This window comes from Symphalangus syndactylus, chromosome 9 (genome assembly GCF_028878055.3).
Source record: "Symphalangus syndactylus isolate Jambi chromosome 9, NHGRI_mSymSyn1-v2.1_pri, whole genome shotgun sequence".
In the NCBI taxonomy this organism is placed as follows: domain Eukaryota; kingdom Metazoa; phylum Chordata; class Mammalia; order Primates; family Hylobatidae; genus Symphalangus; species Symphalangus syndactylus.
The window spans coordinates 140,507,034-140,526,907 of NC_072431.2; the positions used below are offsets into that span (position 1 = coordinate 140,507,034).

The following is a 19,874-nucleotide window of genomic DNA, read 5'->3' on the forward strand; positions in this document are numbered from 1 at the left end:
AATGGATTGGAAAGGAATGGAACGAAACGGAATGGAATGGAATGGAATGGAATGGAATGGAATGGAATGGAACGGTGAAATAAAATGTGAGCTGACATTGTGCCACTGCAATCCAACCAGGGTGACAGATGGAGAACTTGTTGAAAGAAAGGAATAGAATAGAATAGTGTGGAATGGAATGGAATGGAATGGAATCTAATGGAATGGAGTGGAATGGAATGGAAAGGAATGGAGCGGAACAGAATGGAGTGCAATTGAACGGAATGGAATAAAATGGAATTGAATGTAATGGAATGGATTGGATTGGAATGGAAAGGGATGGTATGGGATGGGATGGGATGGGATGGAATGGAATGGAACGGAATGGAATGGGGATCAATGGAACGGAATGGAATGAAATGGAATGGAATGGAATCTAATGGAATGGAGTGGAATGGAATTGAATGAAATGGAATGGAATGGAACAGTGAAATAAAATGTGAGCAGACATTGTGCCACTGCAATCCAGCCAGGGTGACAGATTGAGAACTTGTTGAAAGAAAGGAAAAGAATAGGTTAATGTGGAATGGAATGGAATGGATTAGAATGGAATGGAATGGAGTGGAATGGAACGGAGTGAGATGGAACGGAATGGAACGGAATGGAGTGAGATGGAACGGAAGGGAACGGAATGGAACGAAATGGAATGGAATGGAATGGAATGGAACGGGAGGTGGGAGGTGATTCACGCAGGCGGCGGCCCGGGCGGTCCCAGGAGGTGGGCGCGGCCGCGGTTACCCCGGCAGGACGTCCGCGCCTCCGCCCCTGGGGTGGGCGCTCCCGGTGCGCGCGGAGAGGGCTGACCCTCGGTCCTGGCACCCAGTGTGTCGGCGGGATTCGAAACCCTGCATGTGCGGGCAGGTACAGCCGCCCTCCTGGCTCGGGCGGGGGAGACACTGGAGATAAAGGCTGGGTCCCAGGCTTCGGGTGAACGGGGTGGTGAGGGGCCGGGAGGCCAGGAGAACCAAACCTGTCAGGCGGGTTTGTGGGCCAGACTGGGGGAAGGGGCATCCCGAGGCCCCCTCCCGCATGGTGCCGGGAACAAAGGCCGAGTGTTTGCTCTGTGGCTGAACGGACAGTGGCCCCGGAGTTCTATCTCTGGGCGGTGCCCTCCTCCCCAGCGTGTTTCCTGCTTCTCTGCCATCTCACAGCAGAGGCCAAGTCCTCTCACCTCCCGAAGGAGACCCTTTTTTAGGGTGGGCCAGGTGACAGCAAGATGTCCCCGCGGGTGTCTGCCAGCCCTGGGTGCCATTTCCTGAGCACCTATGGTGTTATTCATTTAAACATTTAGGTGGCACTTTCTGTATGCCAGGCACTGAGCAACATGCAAATAACAAACATTTCCCTTACAGCAGCCTGTGAGGGAGGCACTGAGTCACCTGCCGGAGGTCACACAGCAGTGGGAGCTACAGCCGAGATGGGGTTGGCTGTTGCTGCTGTGTGCCGGGGGTGGCGGCCAGGCCGAGTGCACCTCCATGCTGGAAGCTTGAGCACATCACAGTTCAGTCAACCCTGAGGTTCCAGATGCTGGCTTGAGGGCAGTGTGAGGGCGGGAAGGCTCTCAGGGGCTAAAAGAAGAGAAGGTGTCTGTTTTGGGGACCCCACGGAGAGCTTTCCAGGCCGAGGGAAGCCCGGCACCTGTCGTCATGGGGGTGCCTGGGTCTCTAGTTGGAGTTGCTGGGACAGGGAGGTGGGACACGGAGGCCGACCTGTGTGAGCCTCTGCCGGCGGAGAGCTGTGGGTAGGGCTGGACTCCCTGCCCTGACCTTCGCCTCCTACCAGGCCTCTCCCCTCACTCACAGCGGCTCCAACCCCTCCTGTGTGGGAGCAGAAGGCAGGTGCTTACATCCCACCCTCTCCGCAGTCCTGCCGTACCTCCAGGCCCTGGCGCTGCCTGTTTTTTTTTTTTTTTTTTTTTTTTCTTGAGACAGAGTCTCGCCCTGTGGCCAGGCTGGAGTGCAGTGGTGCGATCTCGGCTCACTACAACCTCCGCCTCCTGAGTTCAAACGATTCTCCTGCCTTAGCCTCCCGAGGAGCTGGGACGCCACCACACCCAGATAATTTTTGTATTTTTAGTAGAGACGGTGTTTCACCATCTTGGCCAGAAGGGTCTCAATCTCTTGACCTCGTGATCCGCCTGCCTTGGCCTCCCAAAGTGCTGGGATTACAGGCGTGAGCCACCGCGCCGTGCCTGCCCATTCTATTCTGCATTCCCTCCACCTTCCTTGCTCTGTGAGGCAGACCTCTGTTTTCTTCACTGGATTATTTCCCCAGACTTAGCCATCATGGGAGGTGTCCGGTGTCCTAGGGCCCTTGAAGTTAGCATGTCTGGAGGAGTGTGGGGCTCCCACACATTCAGAACTTAGAAAAGCCACACCCTTTTGTACCTGCCCTTCTGGGCCAAAGGACACCCTTCCTTGGTTTGTCTCTGGGCTAGCCGACCTGGGCTTTTGTTGTGCACCTGCCCTCTGCCCCTGTCCTCCGTAGATGACTCCTGCTTCCCTGGCCACCCTCAGCTCAGCAGGGCCCCAGGAGCCCCAGTGCCATGGCAACACCTTCCATAATTGGCTCCTGAATGTGTGTTTGATCCCTGAGGCCAGCGCTGGGTCTGTCCTGGTTACCACGTGGCTGGCGCGTGGCCTGGCATGAGGGTCGCTGAAGGGGCAAGTGCGTGAACGAAGGCGTCTCAGCTGTGCCCTTCCTTGGTTTCTTCCTGACTTCTCTGGCCAGCTCTTAGGTTACAATAAGTCCTGCCTTATTTTAACACATGTTTATTAAACATCTGCCCTGGCCAGGCCCTGAGCAGGCTCCAAGGACTCTGCCCTGAACACGGTAGGCCCCTCCTGGTGCCGGTGGGTGGATGGGGGAAATTAGTTCCAGTGTCCCACACGTGACTGACTAATTCCACATGGGATTTGCTTGTGGAAGAGGGAAACAGAACAGACCTTTCCTTCTGTGAGAGGGACGCTGGCATGGACAGTCAGGATGGGGAGATGAGAGTAGAAGTTACTCAGAGCTACTTTAGGGCCCAGCACATAAGTTAGAGATACTTTGGGGCCTGTCACGTTGGCTCACACCTGTAATCTCAGCACTTTGGGAGGCTGATGCTGGAGGATCGCTCCAGCCCAGGAGTTTGTGACCAGCCTGGTCAACATGAGACCCGTCTCTACTTTTAAAAATTAAAAAAAACAAAAAAGATATTTTGGGCAGAGAGAAGTGGCTGTGCAAAAGTGGGGGTTTGCAGAGTTTTTTCAAGGAGCAGAAAGGAGGCTGCAAGGGTGTGAGGGTCAGAGGGCCTGCGAGTTTGTGTGTGTCTGAGGGGGATGGGAAAGGGAGTGTTACTTGGGCTGTGAAAAAAGCTCTTCCTTGCTGTCTGGTGAGAGTAGAGGTAGGAGGCCTCCAGGCCAAGGCAGGTGTGTGGGGCCCCAAGGCCCAGCTGGTGAGAGAACCTCACAGCTCCCAGGCTGTCCTTCCCCACCAGCCTCCCTGCCCTTCGCTATCCTGACGCTGGTGAACGCCCCGTATAAGCGAGGATTTTACTGCGGGGATGACTCCATCCAGTACCCCTACCGTCCAGACACCATCACCCACGGGCTCATGGCTGGAGTCACCATCACGGCCACCATCGTCCTCGTAAGGCAGGAGGGGCTCAGAGGGACTGGGGAGGGGATGGGGTGGGGCACAGCCCTGCCCTGGAGGTCCGCGTGGGGCTGGGGGACACAGCCTTGCCCTGAGTGGTATCTGTGGGTAATAGGTCCCCCTTTAGAGTCCCCAGCTCTCCAGCAGCCTTGGGGAGGCCCGTGGGGAGGAGTGAGGCCCCTGGGCTGACCGAGACCCCCACTGGTTCCTGCGGCTGCCCCACTTGCAGGTCTCTGCCGGGGAAGCCTACCTGGTGTACACAGACGGGCTCTATTCTCGCTCTGACTTCAACAGCTACGTGGCTGCTGTATACAAGGTACTAGGGACCTTCCTGTTCGGGGCGGCCGGGAGCCAGTCTCTGACAGACCTGGCCAAGTACGTGATCGGGCGTCTGAGGCCCAACTTCCTAGCCATCTGCGACCCCGACTGGAGCCGGATGAACTGCTCGGTCTATGTGCAGCTGGAGAAAGTGTGCAGGGGAAACCCTGCGGACGTCACCGAGGCCAGGTGGGTGTGGACTAGCAGCCTTCACTCTTGGGGGGAATGTGAGCTGAAGAAGGCCCAGGAGCCAAATCATGAAGAGCCAGCAGGCAGCTGGCCAGGCAGGAGCCAGACCTCAGGGTTCCGTGGGCCCCGCAGACACTGGGAGGCCGAGGGGAGCATGCCCTGTCTCCGTCTCCCCTAAGTTTCACACCCTGCCTTCTTCTGCACTATCTTTTTTTTTTTTTTTTTTTGAGACAGAGTCTCGCTCTGTTGCCCAGGCTGGAGTGCAGTGGCGTGATCTTGGCTCACTGCAACCTCTGCCTCCCAGGTTCAAGAGATCCTCCTGCCTCAGCTCCCCAAGTAGCTGGGATTACAGGCACCTGCCACCACACTCGGCTAATTTTTGTGTTGTTAGTAGAGATGGGGTTTCGCCATGTTGGCCAGGCCGGTCCCGAACTCCTGACCTCAGGTGATCCACCCACCTCGGCCTCACAAAGTGCTGGGATTACAGGTGTGAGCCACTGTGCCCGGCCTTCTGCACTATCTTCCTACCATCTCTACTGATAAGTCCTTAAACTTTTCACCTAATTGTTGACCATTTTAAAAAATTGAAATAAAATTTGTGTAAGATAAAAGTCACATTTTTTTCCATTTTAATGTGTCCAGTTCATTTTTAGTACATTCACAATGTTGTGCAGCCATCTCCTTGACCTAGTTCCAGAATACTTTCATCACATCAGAAAGAAACCCCTCAGCCTGGGGAACATGGCAAAACCCCGTCTCTACAACAAATCAAAATGTTAGCAGCCACGATGATGGTGCACCTTCACTCCCAGCAGCCACGATGGGGTACATCTGCATTCCCAGGTACTGTGGAGGCTGAGGCAGGAGGATCCCCTGAACTCGGGAGGCAGAGGTGGCAGTGAGCCAAGATGGTGCCACTGTATTCCAGCCTGGGCGACACAGCGAGACCCTGTCTCCAAAAAAAAAAGAAAGAGAAAAGAAAAGAAAAAGAACCCTTGTGACCGGGCGCGGTGGCTCACGCCTGTAATCCCAGCACTTTAGGAGGCTGAGGTGGGCTGATCACGAGGTCAGGAGATCGAGACCATCCTGGCTAACACGGTGAAACCCCGTCTCTATTAAAAATACAAAAAATTAGCCGGGCGTGGTGGCGGGCACCTGTAGTCCCAGCTACTCGGGAGGCTGAGGCAGGAGAATGGCGTGAACCCGGGAGGCAGAGCTTGCAAGTGAGCAGAGATCACGCCACTGCCCTCCAGCCTGGGTGACAGAGTGAGACTCCGTCTCAAAAAAAAAAAAAAGAACCCTTGTATCTGTCAGCTGTCGCTCCTCCCCCAGCCCCAGGCAACCACCATTGTCCTATTTTCTGTCTGCGGATTTGTCTGTTCTTAATGTTTCATATAAATGGAATCATACACTCTGTGGTCTTCTGTGTGTGCCTTCTCTTTTTCTTTTTCTTTTTTTTTTTTTTTTTGAGAGAGTCTTGCTCTGTGGCCCAGGCTGGAGTGCGATCTTCGCTCACTGCAACCTCTGCCTCCCGGGTTCATGCCGTTCTCCTGCCTCAGCCTCCTGAGTAGCTGAGACTACCGGTGTGCGCCACCATGCCCTGCTAATTTTTGTATTTTCATTTATTTTTATTAATTTTATTTTTTGAGACCGAATCTTGCTCTGTCACCCAGGCTGGAGTGCAGTGTGCAGTGGTGTGATCTTGGCTCACTGCAACCTCTGCCTCCCGGGTTCAAGAGATTCTCCTGCCTTCAGCCTCCCGAGTAGCTGGGATTACAAGTGCATACCACCATACCCAGCTACTTTTTTGTATTTTAAGTAGAGAGGGGGTTTCACCAAGTTGGCTAGGCTGGTCTTGAACTCCTGACCTCAGGTGATCCACCCTCCTCGGCCTCCCAAAGTGCTGGGATTACAGGCTGAGCCACCGCGCCCGGCCAAATAATTGACCTGTTTTCTTTCTTTCTTTTTTTTTTTTTTTTTTTTTTTTTTTTTTTTTTTTTTTTTTTTTTTTTTGTTAATTGACCTATTTTCTTTGTTTTTTTTTGAGTTGGAGTCTTGCTCTGCCACCCAGGCTGGAGTTCAGTGGTGCGATCTCAGCTCACTGCAACCTCTGCCTCCCGGGTTCAAGCAAATCTCCTGTCTCAGCCTCCAGAGTAGCTGGGATTACAGGCAGGTGCCCCCACACCCAGCTAATTTTTGTATTTTTGGTACAGACGGGGTTTCACCATGTTAGCCAGGATGGTCTCAATCTCTTGACCTCGTGATCTGCCCGCCTCGGCCTCCCAAAGTGCTGGGTTTACAGGAGTGAACCACCACACCCACGGCCTGTTTTGTTTTGTTTTAAACTGGGTGTTTAGAATATTATAATGTAGCAACTCTGGAAATATGATCCCACGCCCTCCCCCGGGTTTGTTCTTGCTGTTTGTTGCACTAGTTATTTGTTTAATGACTTTTCTGGTTGTAAAGTCTGTATTTTTTGTCACGTGTGGCCATTTCTTCCTGTTCTTTTAGCCCAGTGGTCAGTGATAGTTCAGAGATTTCCTTAAACATCTGGAATCAAAAACACCCATAAAACCCTCACAGAGTTTGTAGAAGGGTCTGTGTGCATGTGGGGTCAGCCCTTCCATGGTTAAGCACGTTTTCAACTCTGCCTTAGCTTTTGCTTACTGTGTGTGTGGAGCCTGAAGGCGGCCAGACGTGAGCGCTTAGCTTCGGGCACTGCAGGCCTCTCCTGAACTCCTGCAGTGCTCTGTCTGCGTTCCAAGCCCTCATTGCCCAGAGCATTTTATTCCCTGGCCTTCCCCCCTCCCCTCCCCCCCCGCTCTGTTTGGTTAGTCTGTTGTTTGCCTCATCTGCTGTCTATGGCCCCAGGCAGCAGAGAATAATAAATGTGTTGTGAATATTTCCTACAAATGTCCCCCGGGTAGCCCCTCAGCACCGGGAAAACGTCCAGTCAGGTGAGATCAAGGCCAGCCCTTGAGCCATACTCCCGTCCACAGTTGCAAATAAAGTCTGTTCTTGGAATCCTCAGGCCACCACAGTCTAGGCAGTGGGAGAGGCACAGGATGAGTTAAAATGCCACAAGGCCGTTTTTTCTGAGACTTAGCTGGTTTATCTTGCTCAAGTCTTCTGGTGGCTGCAAGCTTTTGATTAGTTCCAAAAAGGTTGATTGTGACTTTTTTGCCATTTTTAAAAATTGCTTTTGAAGTTTCTTGCTCTGCTATTTTCTGTCTTTCTTGATGTCCTTCACTGAATCTTGAATTTATATAAAAATAGGTCTTCCCTCAGTTCCGCAGATGGGAGAAAATCCTGAAAAGAAACACGGTGAAAACGAAACTGTGGTGTTGCCTGCTTGCCAGACACGATTGTCTGCCCTGGATTTTGGGTTCAGGCCTCCGAGTCTTCACGGATGAGGCATCTCATGCCACAGCCCCAATCAGAGACTCTTATTCCATTATCAGATAACTGGAAGGGAAAAGGGGAACAGTTTCTGCTACTGGGATTTGACTGCATCTAACAGCAGAAGCCTCCGTGTCAAACCCTCCCTTCTGTGGGCGGGGCGGGGACAAGGGGGAGGTTGGAAGACGCTGAGTGAGCCACCTGCTCCTTCTCCTTCCCCAGGTTGTCTTTCTACTCAGGACACTCTTCCTTTGGGATGTACTGCATGATGTTCTTGGCAGTGAGTCTATTTCTCGGGGGCTTGCTTGTCGGGGGAACCGTGGCTAAGTCACTCCCTTCCCTGGACCTCAGTTTTTCCAGCTGTAAAATGGGTGGGTAGTGGTGGTGGTGGGGGCTGATTTTTTTCTAAAAACGGGAGGCCCTGGGCTGATCACTGTTTGCCTCCAGCCTCAGTGCTGCCATTTGTGCAGTGGGAGGGGGAGCACCCGGCAGGTGCACAGGCTAACATGTCCTCTCCCCACTCCAGCTGTATGTGCAGGCACGGCTCTGTTGGAAGTGGGCACGGCTGCTGCGACCCACAGTCCAGTTCTTCCTGGTGGCCTTTGCCCTCTATGTGGGCTACACCCGCGTGTCTGATTACAAACACCACTGGAGCGATGTCCTTGTTGTCCTCCTGCAGGGCGCACTGGTGGCTGGCCTCACTGTGAGCTTCTGACCCTAACTCCATCCCCCGTGTTGTCCAGAGACCACTCCCCAGCCAACCCCAGTGCTGCCCTAGGCACCCTTCCCCCAATCCCAGTCCATCCCTGGGATCCCTCCTTCCGCCCCTGGTCCTCCCCTGGGACTCCTTCCCCAAACCCCAGTCCATCCCTGGACCCCTCCCTTCCCCCCATTTCTCCCCTGGGACCCCTTCCCCCCAGCCCCAGTCCTTCCCTTTACCCCCTCCTTCCCCCCATTTCTCCCCTGGGACCCCTTCCCCCCAGCCCCAGTCCTTCCCTTTACCCCCTCCTTCCCCCCATTTCTCCCCTGGGACTCCTTCCCCAAACCCCAGTCCATCCCTGGACCCCTCCCTTCCCCCCAGTCCTCCCCTGGACCACTTCCCCCCAGTCCTTACCTGGACCCTCTTCATTACCCCCAAAGTCCTCCCCTGGGACCCCTTCCCCCCAACCCCAGTCCTTCCCTGGACCGCCCTCCATCCCCCCGTTCCTCCCCTGCACCCCAGTGCACAGGACTCCTTTCCATGCACCCCAGTCCATCTCTGGACCCCTGGCCCTGCTGTAGTTCTTCCCTGGGCCTGTCAGCTCCTCAGTGCTCCCCACTGGTCCTCCACTAAGAGCGCTCTCTTCCCACCCCAGGCACTTTTCCTCTCATTGCCCACCCAGGCCCCTCGCTCCCACCTGGGACCCTGTTCATCCCCCTCCTGCTCCCGCCCATGTCCCTGGTACCTGGCCGGCCCCTTGTCCATTCTCACCTCCCTCCACTCTACCAGGTCCGCTGCATCTCAGAATTCTTCAAAGCCCGACCCCCACAGCACTGTCCGAAGGAGGAGGAGCTGGAATGGAAGCCCAGCCTGTCACTGACGTTGACCCTGAGCGAGGCTGACCACAACCACTATGGATACCCGCACTCCTCCTCCTGAGGCTGGACCCGCCCAGGCAGGGAGCGGCTGTGAGTCCAGCTGAGGCCCACCCAGGTGATCCCTCTGGCCCTGGTTAGGCACTGAGGGCTCTGGACGGGCTCCGGGAACCCTGGGCTGATGGGAGCAGTGAGCTGGCTCCGCTGCCCCCTGCCCTGCACCGGACCAGGGGTCTGGAGATGCCTGGGTCGCCCTCAGCATTTGGAGGGGAACCTGTTCCCGCCGGTCCCCAAGTATCCCCTTGTTTTATGGGGTTAAGGAAGGGACCGAGAGATCAGATAGTTGCTGTTTTGTAAAATGTATGTGTGGTTTTTAGTAAAATAGGGCGTCTGTTTGACAAGCGGGCTCAGTGCCTCTGTTCCTTATGGCCACTCTCGGACTGTGTTTCTCACGTCAGAGGGCTCCCTTGCTGGGCTGAGCGCAGCTCAGGTGTCAAGCAGACTCACCTGCTGTGATGGTAGAAGCCAGAAGCCAAGCCCGCCCCTTGCGTTTCTCCCACACAGTGCTGGGGTCAAGGGTCAGGTGGATCGGCACGCACGAGGGTCATTTCACTGCTGAGAGGGGCCTAAACAAAAGGCTGCTGCAGGTTGAAGGACCAGCCTCCCTCGGGGAGGCCTCTGCCCCAGGTTCCTAGTCGAGGCTTCTGAACAGAGGCCCTTGGGCTAAGAGCACGGTGTGAGTGAGCACGTGGCTGGACGCCCCCAGGGCCTGAGTCCGGGTGGGGAGGGCAGCATCCCTGGGAGGTCCGCCGGGTAGAGCCTGTTGTCAGGCCTGAAGGATCACACACAGGATTTTAGCCTGGAGCCAACGCGTCAGCCCCCTTCTGAAGGTTCGTCCAGTCCCTGTGTCCTTTAGGCCCAAAGCTGGTCCCTCTGGCCCGAACCCCTCCCCTCCGCTCGTGTCAACCCCTGTGCACCTTGGGGCCACACTTCTGAAACGGGTAATTCAGGGGCTGGTTTCCCTGAAGTGATTACAGAACATACAGAGCTTACTTTTTCAATGGAGAGTAAAGGGTAAATTTGTTTTTTTACAGTGGGTAACTTAAGTATCTTATTCCCCGGCCCCTGTAGGGTGTTCCTGTCAGGCCTTAGCCTACGGGGAGGGTACTGTAGCACTGGGTGGGAAGGGCAGGGGCCAAGATGCAGCCTGGGAGCCCCACCCTAGGGGCCAAGATGGAGGAGACCTGCCCTTGGCGGATGGGAAGGAAGGTGACCCAGACACTGCAGAACTGTCCGTGAACGTCAGGGACTTGGCTCCATGCAGGTGTCAGACAGGTTCTTGGCCAAGAAAGTCACACTGAAGCTTCCCAGGGCCAAGGAGCTCAGGTATCCCAGGACGCAGACTACCAGGATGTATCTGGGCTCAGAATGTGAGCCTCTGGCAGTGGATGGGGGAGAGGCTCCCAGCCAGACCCAGCAGACAGAGTCACTTGGGTCAGGAGCAAATGGGAAAGACGCGGAGGCCCTGACACCAGCCAACACCTCAGTCTCCTCCCAGGTGCAGTGGCCTTGAAAGCCAGGACCACAGTGAGGGTTGAGGGCAAGTCTGTGGACGCAGCTACAGTGCACACGACTCGTGTGGTTTGCTGGGGGGCAGGTGGCCGTGTTGGGATGGCCAGTGAAGAGTAAGGAGCAGAGGAAGCTCGGGGTGAGAGAGATGATGCAGCTGAGTCCAGCTGTTGGCCTTTACTGGGGGAGTCTCCGTGCTTCACAAAGACCACCGGCACCACAGCTGTGAGAGCAGAGAAGGAAAGAGCTGTGCTGACCACAGCCATCCCCAGAGGGTCCTCCAAAGCCAGAAGGGCCCAGCTTTGGTTTGGGAGCCAGTGGCCTCTCGCTGTTTCCGTGCTGCCCAGCTGGACCGTGCATGCACTGGTCTGCCTTTGATGAGAAAAGCCGAGACGCTGTGTGTCGGGCTCAAGAATTCTCACGGATTCCCAGCACCACGAGAGCAGACAACGCTGGGAGTTAGGACACATTTCTCTACCCACATGGAGCAATGGGGAAGCTCTCGTGCATAATTTTAGGTTTATGCTGCCCACACCCTTATGGTTTTATGGAAAAAATAGTATTTTCTCTCATTGTACAAGGAGGGCATTTTTTCTGTTGTTTCTCACAGGAAACTCAGATTCTTAGCCATGTAAATATCATTTCCCATGGCGCTGTACTCCTGGCCTGCATTTCTCCCACCTTCCGAGGCTAATTGGTTTTTAAAAACTCCTGAGTATTTGATGAGAGGCAGAAATTTTTTTGAGCTTGTTAGCTACAATATGTTATTGTGGTTTTGTAGGAAATCATACGTACTTTTTTTTTTTTTTTTTTTTTTTGAGACGGAGTCTCGCTCTGTCACCCAGGCTGGAGTGCGGTGGCGTGATCTCGGCTCACTGCAAGCTCCGCCTCCCGGGTTCACGCCATTCTCCTGCCTCAGCCTCCTGAGTAGCTGGGACTGCAGGCGCCCACCACGACGCCCTGCTAATTTTTTGTATTTTTAGTAGAGATGGGGTTTCACCGTGTTTGCCAGGATGGTCTCGATCTGACCTCGTGATCCACCCGCCTTGGCCTCCCAAAGTGCTGAGATTACAGGCGTGAGCCACTGCGCCCGGCCATGTACTTTGTTTTTTAGACACGGGGTCTCATTCTGTTGCCCAGGCTGGAGTGCAGTGGTGTAGTTACTGCTCACTGCAGCCTCGACCTCCCAGGCTCAAGTGATTCTCCCGCCTCAGCCTCCTGAGTAGCTGCAACTACAGGCGCCACCACCACACCCACTTTCATGGTTACTTTTCTTATAGGTGCATATTGAAGTATTTAGGAGTGAAATTTTGTGATGTCTGCAACTTAACAATATTTCACAACACAAAAACATGAAGCAAACATGGCAAAATATTAGTGGCTGTTAAGTCTATGTGCTGTGTATGTGGGTATCACTATGCTACTCTTTGAAAAAAATGTTTTTTTTTTGAGATGGGGTTTCGCTCTTGTTGCCCAGGCTGGAGTGCAATGGCACGATCTTGCCTCACAGCAACCTCCGCCTCCCAGGTTCAAGCCATTGGCTCCTGCCTCAGCCTCCGGAGTAGCTGGGATTACAGGCATGCGCCACCACACCCAGCTAATTTTGTATTTTTAGTAGAGATGGGGTTTCTCTATGTTGGTGAGGCTGGTTTCGAACTCCGGACCTCAGGTGATCCGCCCGCCTCGGCCTCCCAAAGTGCTGGGATTACAGGCATGAGCCACTGTGCCCGGCCTGAAAAAGTTTATCTTAAGTCAAAAAAGGAAAACTCTGCCTGAGAAAATTGGCCTAAGTTCAAAATGTCATTACCTTTACTTTTAGTGGGACAATATTTATTTATTTTTGAGAAGGAGTCTCGCTCTGTTGTCCAGGCTGGAGTGCAGTGGCACGATCTTGGCTCACTGCAACCTCCGCCTCCTGGGTTCAAGCGATTCTCCTGTCTCAGCCTCCTGAGTAGCTGGGACTACAGGCATGCGCCACCTCACCCAACTAATTTTTGTATTTTTAGTAGAGATGGAGTTTCACCATGTTGGCCAGACTGGTCTCGAACTCCTGACCTCAGGTGATCCACCCGCCTCGGCCTCCCAAGGTGCTGGGACTTTAGACGTGAGCCACTGTGCCCGGCCACGTTATTTAAACTTTTAACGTTAGTTATTAGGACCTGATGCAAGAAGGCAGTGTTTCCTTGACTTCACACGGCAGTGGTGTGGCCTGCGGCCTTCTGGACCGCGTTGGTGATGGGGATTTGGGGTCTGCCAGCCCCCAGGGGTGGTTCAGCAGTGTGGCCTGCGGCCTTCTGGACCGCGTTGGTGATGGGGATTTGGAGGTCTGTGAGCCCCCAGGGGTGGTTCAGCAGTGTGACCTGCGGCCTTCTGGACCGCGTTGGTGATGGGGATTTGGGGGTCTGTGAGCCCCCAGGGGTGGTTCAGCAGTGTGGCCTGCGGCCTTCTGGACCGCGTTGGTGATGGGGATTTGGAGGTCTGTGAGCCCCCAGGGGTGGTTCAGCAGTGTGGCCTGCGGCCTTCTGGACCGCGTTGGTGATGGGGATTTGGGGGTCTGCGAGCCCCCAGGGGTGGTTCAGCAGTGTGGTCTGGGCGTTTTCCCGGAGGCTTGTTGAGCCCCAAGCCTGATTGTCTGCCCCCAGTGCTCTCAGCTGCTGACCACCTCCTACAACAGGAAGAGGCACATTGTCTGCAATGCAGGGAATCTTTGTTCTTCAGTCTCCCGCCGCGTATTTTCAGAAGCTGGACAGCTCCTAGGTCTCCTCCTTCGCCTGTTGACTTACCATTTCTGAGACATGACGAGCTGCGTGCGGCATTTTGTTAGCCTCGTTTTGAACGGTTGTGATTTGTTGGATCTAAGCCTAGTTTTGTTTGTTTTTACTTTGAGTTGCTGTTTTATAAGCAAGCAGCCTAGTTTAGACATTTTAATGGCCCTACAAGGACAGGAAATCTCCGGAAAGAATTAACAGACCAGGCAAGGCATGTGGTGAGGGTAATGCACAGCAGGTGGAAGCTCAGGTTATTTGGAATTTTTAGGTTCCAGCAATGGAATTTATGAATGAATTAGCCCAGTGAATGAATAGATGATGACTGAGTAAAGACCTACCTGTGATGCCACGGCCCTCGCCTGGGGTCAGGGCAGGGAGGGTGTGGACAGGATGGTGTCGCTGCAGGTGCTCACCTGTCTAGCTGGAAACCCCCCACGTGGACAAGCAACGCAGCTTCCCTGTAGGGGTTTCCTGGGTCCAGGGCCACACTGCAGGCTGCACCTCAGGGAATCCACGACACAACATGAGAGATTTTTGTCATAACTTTGAGCAATATGTACAGCAGTTGAGATATCTAATAGAAAAGGTAATAGTATGCTTTTGGAGGGGGGTGGGTGTTCTTCTTTTTTGAGACAGGGTCTGGCTCTGTCGCCCAGGCAGGACTGCAGTAGGTATAATCACTGCTCACTGCAGCCTCGACCTCCCAGGCTCAAGCGATCCCCCTGCCTCAGACTCGCGAGTAGCTGGAAGTACAGATGTACGCCACTATGCCCGGCTAATTTTTGTATTTTTTTGACCGAGACTGGGGTTCTGCCATGTTGCCCAGGCTGGTCTCGAATTCCTGGTCTGAAGCAATCCCCCTGTCAGCCTCCCAGAGTGCTGGAATTACAAGTATGAGCCACTGCACCTGGCCAGTAGTATGGTTTTTCTAAAGACAAAATGATTTTCAAATTATGAATGGATGGAACAGTAGCTAAATGAAATTAAACTCCATGTTAGTAAAGAAACGTCACATGCCAGTGCTTACTGAGAGGCAGATGGCACAACTGATCTTCGAAGGCTCATGTGGAATTGATAATACGTTGCTAAATTCTCCAGCCCTATTTCAGATTAAAAGACTTACATTTTTGTAATCAATCAATTAATTGATAAAACATCCTAGTCCACATCCCGACCTATCTATTATAAATATTTGCAGGCACCTTCCTCTAGACGTTGGACGATGAGTTGAAACTCCTAGACAGTTATGCAGGTGGTTTATGATATTTGTGGACATTGAAACGCAGGGAGGGCATGACTTCTTATGTCGGAGCTTAAACGTTAAAGCTACCCCATGATTCCAGTGGCTCCCTGTTGCCTTCTGCTCTGTGGCCAATTCTGGACCCCATGGAGACAGACACAAACTGCCACCTTCAGAAACTTTGGTCCCCCGAAAAGTCCTCACAGTTCAGAATGTCGCGTCCTGCCAGGTGTTTTCTTCCCCTTCGAGGAGACATGCTCCCGGCAGTATTGGTAGCCTGGCTGCCGCTCAGGTGGGAGTGCAGCTGAGAGAGATGCATTGCCACGTAATGGAACATGAATTCCAACAATGAAACAACCATGGTGAAAAACACATTTGGAATCTTTTAGCTGCTAGCTCTATGGAAAATCACGTGCACCCCCAACTTTTAACTCTGAAAAGACAAGTGTTTATATTGAGGAAGACAGAATTCTGTGACTATGATAAAACATAATATGTGAGACACTTGGCAAAATTTTACACATCAAAATACTCGTACATATATATGTCAATGTTAATGGAAATGCAGCCACACTTTGGATCTTGAGATCAGGATGCCCTCATGGCACCCTGTGAATGTGAGAACTTAGCTTCACTCCCAGCTACTGCAGACAGGGCTGGGTCACCTGCTTGGTCACAGCCTCTGCGCCTCATATTCTTTGTCTGAATTACCAAGGCAGAGGTATTCTTCCCAAGGTGGTCCATGCTTCAGTGAGATGAGTTATGAAGATCTATCAGCAGAATGACTTGGACAGGGAGAGGTTCCATAACTGTCTTCTTTCCAGAGTCACTCAGAGCGATTGTGAGTGAGACTGGAAAGTAGCCCACTGGGAAAGGAGGCTGGGCTAGCCCCGAGTGCCCGTGTGCAGGGAGGAGGTGACCTGGAGCCCTGTCCTCCATTGGAGCAAATGTCTCACATCTAGTAGTTGAAATGGAGGCCTTGATCCACAAGGAGACACATGCAGATGTACCTTTAACCCCAGAGAAGGACACCAATGCCTGCCACCTGGGCTCTTGTGGGCCTTGTAAGGATGATATGGTTGTAATCAGTAAGGCCAATAAATTACAGATTCTGAGGACAAGAGGCAGCGTTGGAGCTGGGGTCATCCAGAAGAGCTACCTGTGGGAAGAGAAGCGGCCCCCAGATCCCAGATCTATTTTCATGAGAAGCGTTTCATGGAAGGGGTTGGCCATGGCATGCCTGGGATAATCACAGGGTTTACTGACTAGAAACTGTTGGAACAAGAAATTCCACATCTCTGAAGTGAAAAAGCAAATGTCCATGGAGGGTGTCCAGAAAGAGATCTTGGCCACGTGCGGTGGCTCACACCAGTAATCAGAATACTTTGGAAGGCCGAGGTGGGTGGATCACCTGAAGTCAGGAGTTCAAGACCAGCCTGGCCAACATAGTAAAACCCTGTCTCTACTAAAAATGCAAAAATTAGCAGGGCATGGTGGTGGGTGCCTGTAATTCCAGCTACTCAGGAAGCCGAGGCAGGAGAACGAAGGGGTGGGTTGCCCCTCCACACCTCTGGGTGTTTCTCGTTAGGTGGAACGAGAGACTTGGAAAAGAAAAAGACACAGAGACAAAGTATAGAGAAAGAAACAAGGGGGCCCAGGGGACCAGCGTTCAGAATATGGAGGATCCCGCCGGCTTCTGAGTTCCCTTAGTATTTATTGATCATTCTTGGGTGTTTCTCGGAAAGAGGGATGTGGCAGGGTCATAGGATGATAGCAGGGAGAAGGTCAGCAGATAAACACGTGAACAAAGCTCTCTGCATCATAGACAAGGTAAAGAATCAAGTGCTGTGCTTTAGATACGCATACACGTAAACATCTCAAGGCCTTACAGAGCAGTATTGCTGCCCGCGTGTCCCACCTCCAGCCCTAAGGCAGTTTTCCCCTATCTCAGTAGATGGAACATACAATCGGGTTTTACACAGAGACATTCCATTGCCCAGGGACAGGCAGGAGACAGATGCCTTCCTCTTGTCTCAACTGCAAAGAGGCGTTCCTTCCTCTTATACTAATCCTCCTCAGCACAGACCTTTTACGGGTGTCGGGCTGGGAGATGGTCAGGTCTTTCCCTTCCCACGAGACCATATTTCAGACTATCAGATGGGGAGAAACCTTGGACAATATCTGGCTTTTCTAGGCAGAGGTCCCTGCGGCCTTCCGCAGTGTTTGTGTCCCTGGGTACTTGAGGTTAGGGAGTGGTGATGACTCTTAAGGAGCATGCTGCCTTCAAGCATCTGTTTAACAAAGCACATCTAGCACAGCCCTTAATCCATTTAACCCTGAATTTGACACAGCACATGTTTCAGAGAGCACGGGGTTGGGGGTAAGGTTACAGATTTACAGCATCTCAAGGCAGAAGAATTTCTCTTAGTAAAGAACAAAATGGAGTCTCCTATGTCTACTTCTTTCTACACAGACACAGTAACAATCTGATCTCTCTTTCTTTTCCCCACAGGAGAATCGCTAGAACCCAGGAGACAGAGGTTGCAGTGAGCCGAGATCACGCCACTGCACTCCAGCCTGGAGCGAGACTCCATCTCAAAAAAAAAAAAAAAAGCAAAAAGTCTTCCTAGGTGTGGTGGCTCATGCCTGTAAACTCAGCGCTTTGGGAGGCTGAGGCAGGAGGATCACTTGAGCCAGGAGTTTGGGGCTGCAATGAGCTGCAGTGGGTACCGCTGCACTCCAGCCTGGGTGACACAGTGAGACTCTGTCTCAAAAAAATAAACAAAAAAAGAAGTCTTTCCAATGGATGTGAAATCAGCAGTGTCCCCATTGGAGTTTGAAGTTTGCCATACCGATTGACTCTTACTTCCAGAAAATATTTCTCTATAGCATGAGATACTGTTTGACGGCATTTTACACACAGGAGAACTTCTTTCAAAATTGGAGTCTGTCCTGTCAAATCTTGCTGCTGCTTATCAGCTAAGTTTATGTAATATTCTTCTTCTTCTTTTTTTTTTTTTTTTTGAGACAGGTTCTTGCTCTGTTGCCCATGCTGGAGTGCAGTGGTGTGATCATAGCTCACTGCAGCCTTGACCTCCCTGGCTCAAGCCATCCTCCTGCCTCAGGCTCTCAAGTAGCTGGAACTACCTGTGCAAGCCACCACACCCAGATAATCTTTAAAAAACTTTTCTGTAGAGACAGGGTCTCCCTGTGTTGCCCAGGTTGGTTTTGAACTCCTGGGCTCCAGCGGTCCTCCCGCCTGGGCGTCCCAAAATGCCGAGATTACAGGTGTGAGCCACTGCACCCGGCCAGGTTATGTAATAATGTAAATCGTTCGTTGTTATTTCAACAATGTTCACAGCTTCTTCACCAGCGACTCTCCATCTCAAAGAAGAAAAAAAGAAAAGAAAATATGTTGTTTAGTGTAGCCACTTTCATCAGCCGTCTTAGCTGGATCTGGATAACTTGCCTGCAGTTTCTACATCAGTGCTTACTGCTTCTCTCTTTTTCTTTTTTTGAGACAGAGTCTTACTCTGTCGCCCAGGCTGGAGTGCAGTGGCGCCATCTCGGCTCACTGCACACCCGGCACAGGGTCATGCTTGAGTAGGGAGTTAATGCCACTTCCTTAATGGCTGAGTGTCCACCACAATTATTTGGGATTTTTCTGCATAGATTTCTCTCACCCACTTTTGTTTACCTGTGTAATCACTGACTTATGCCAGTGAGGACACCTGGAGAGTTATTTCAAGTTTGGTTACAATTCAGTACTACAGGATGTTGTTGCTTTATTCATTCCCATTTGTATCACTGGGAGCTCTTTCTTGTTGGCTCTGGTTTTTCTTTGTCATAATCTGTGCGTGTGTGTGCTTGTGTGTATGTGTGGGTATGTGTGTATGTGTGTGTATGTGTGTATGTTTGTGGGGTGTGTGTGTGTGTGTTCTGAGCAGCTCCTGACTTTTTGATACTTCAGGATCATCCAGGCTGATGTTTTTACTGCCTTAGTTTTAGTGAAGCCATTTCTTCAAAGAGCCCTGGTTCCTTTTATTGTAGAATCGCATGAAAAACTATATTTAGGAGCTTAATGCACTCATTGCTCCTGCGGCCTCAATGCCTTTAGGTCTTACAGCTGACATGCCAGGAAATACCTGTGTGTACCCAGCCTGTGTGGACTGCCTGATCGTCGAGATTTCTATGTGGAGCTGTCGGTGTCTGGATTAGGCTAAGTATGAGTTGATGCTGATGTTGCCCCTCTGGTTTATTATCACATGGATCATTGTAGCCTCCCTTTGGTAATCTGTAACCTCCCACCTCAGCAGTGAGAGACCTGCTTCCCACCATCTGCCACTTACGTAAGTCGCTGCTCCATTCTAGATGGAGATACAATGGTTCAATAATTGTTTTTGTTTTGTTTTTGTTTTGAGACGGAGTCTCGCTCTGTCGCCAGGCTGGAGTGCAGTGGCACGATCTCGGCTCCCTGCAACATCTGCCTCCCGGGTTCGAGTGATTCTCCTGCCTCAGCCTCCCAAGTAGCTGGGATTACAGGCACATGCCACCATGCTCAGCTAATTTTTATATTTTTAGTAGAGACAGGGTTTCACTATGTTGGTCAGGATTGTCTCGATCTCTTGACCTCGTGATCCACCCACCTCGGCCTCCCAAAGTGCTGGGATTATAGGCATGAGCTACCGCGCCTGGCCCTCAAGAATTGTGAATTACCCCTGTGGGAAAGAACTTTATAAGATAAAGAGGATGCTTTATGCATTCCTCCTTTGTCTTTACTCTACAGATTCCACTAAATTCTTTTTTTTTTTTTTTTCAGTTGGAGTCTTGCTCTGTTGCCCAGGCTGGAGTGCAGTGGCACCATCTCGTCTCACTGCAGGCTCCATCTCCTGGGTTCAGGCCATTCTTCCGCCTCAGCCTCCTGAGTAGTTGGGACTACAGCTGCCCGCCAACACGCCCGGCTAATTTTTTGTATTTTTAGTAGAGACGGGGTTTCACCGTGTTAGCCAGGATGGTCTCGATCTCCTGACCTCGTGATCTGCCCGCCTCGGCCTTCCAGAGTGCTGGGGTTACAGGCTTGAGCCACCGTGCCCGGCCCCCAGATTCCACTAAATTCTAAAGAGACCTTTCAGGTCAGT

At 52.2% G+C, this 19,874-nt stretch overlaps 1 protein-coding gene across 2 annotated transcripts; it reads left to right on the forward strand.

Moving 5' to 3' along the window:
* The first annotated feature begins 3,362 nt into the window (after positions 1–3,362).
* On the forward strand, positions 3,363–9,560 carry LOC129490470 (phospholipid phosphatase 2-like). 2 transcript variants are annotated; one of them, XM_055294408.2, is made up of 5 exons: positions 3,363–3,672; positions 3,908–4,185; positions 7,807–7,864; positions 8,111–8,287; positions 9,074–9,560. In XM_055294408.2, exons 1-5 carry the CDS (start codon positions 3,637–3,639, stop codon positions 9,221–9,223), a joined length of 699 nt encoding a protein of 232 aa, XP_055150383.1. In that variant the 5' UTR covers positions 3,363–3,636; the 3' UTR covers positions 9,224–9,560. The 2 variants fall into 2 exon arrangements, with proteins under 2 accessions (XP_055150383.1, XP_055150382.1); XM_055294407.2 differs by having other exon boundaries at positions 3,505–3,672; positions 3,973–4,185.
* The last annotated feature ends 10,314 nt before the right edge of the window (positions 9,561–19,874 follow it).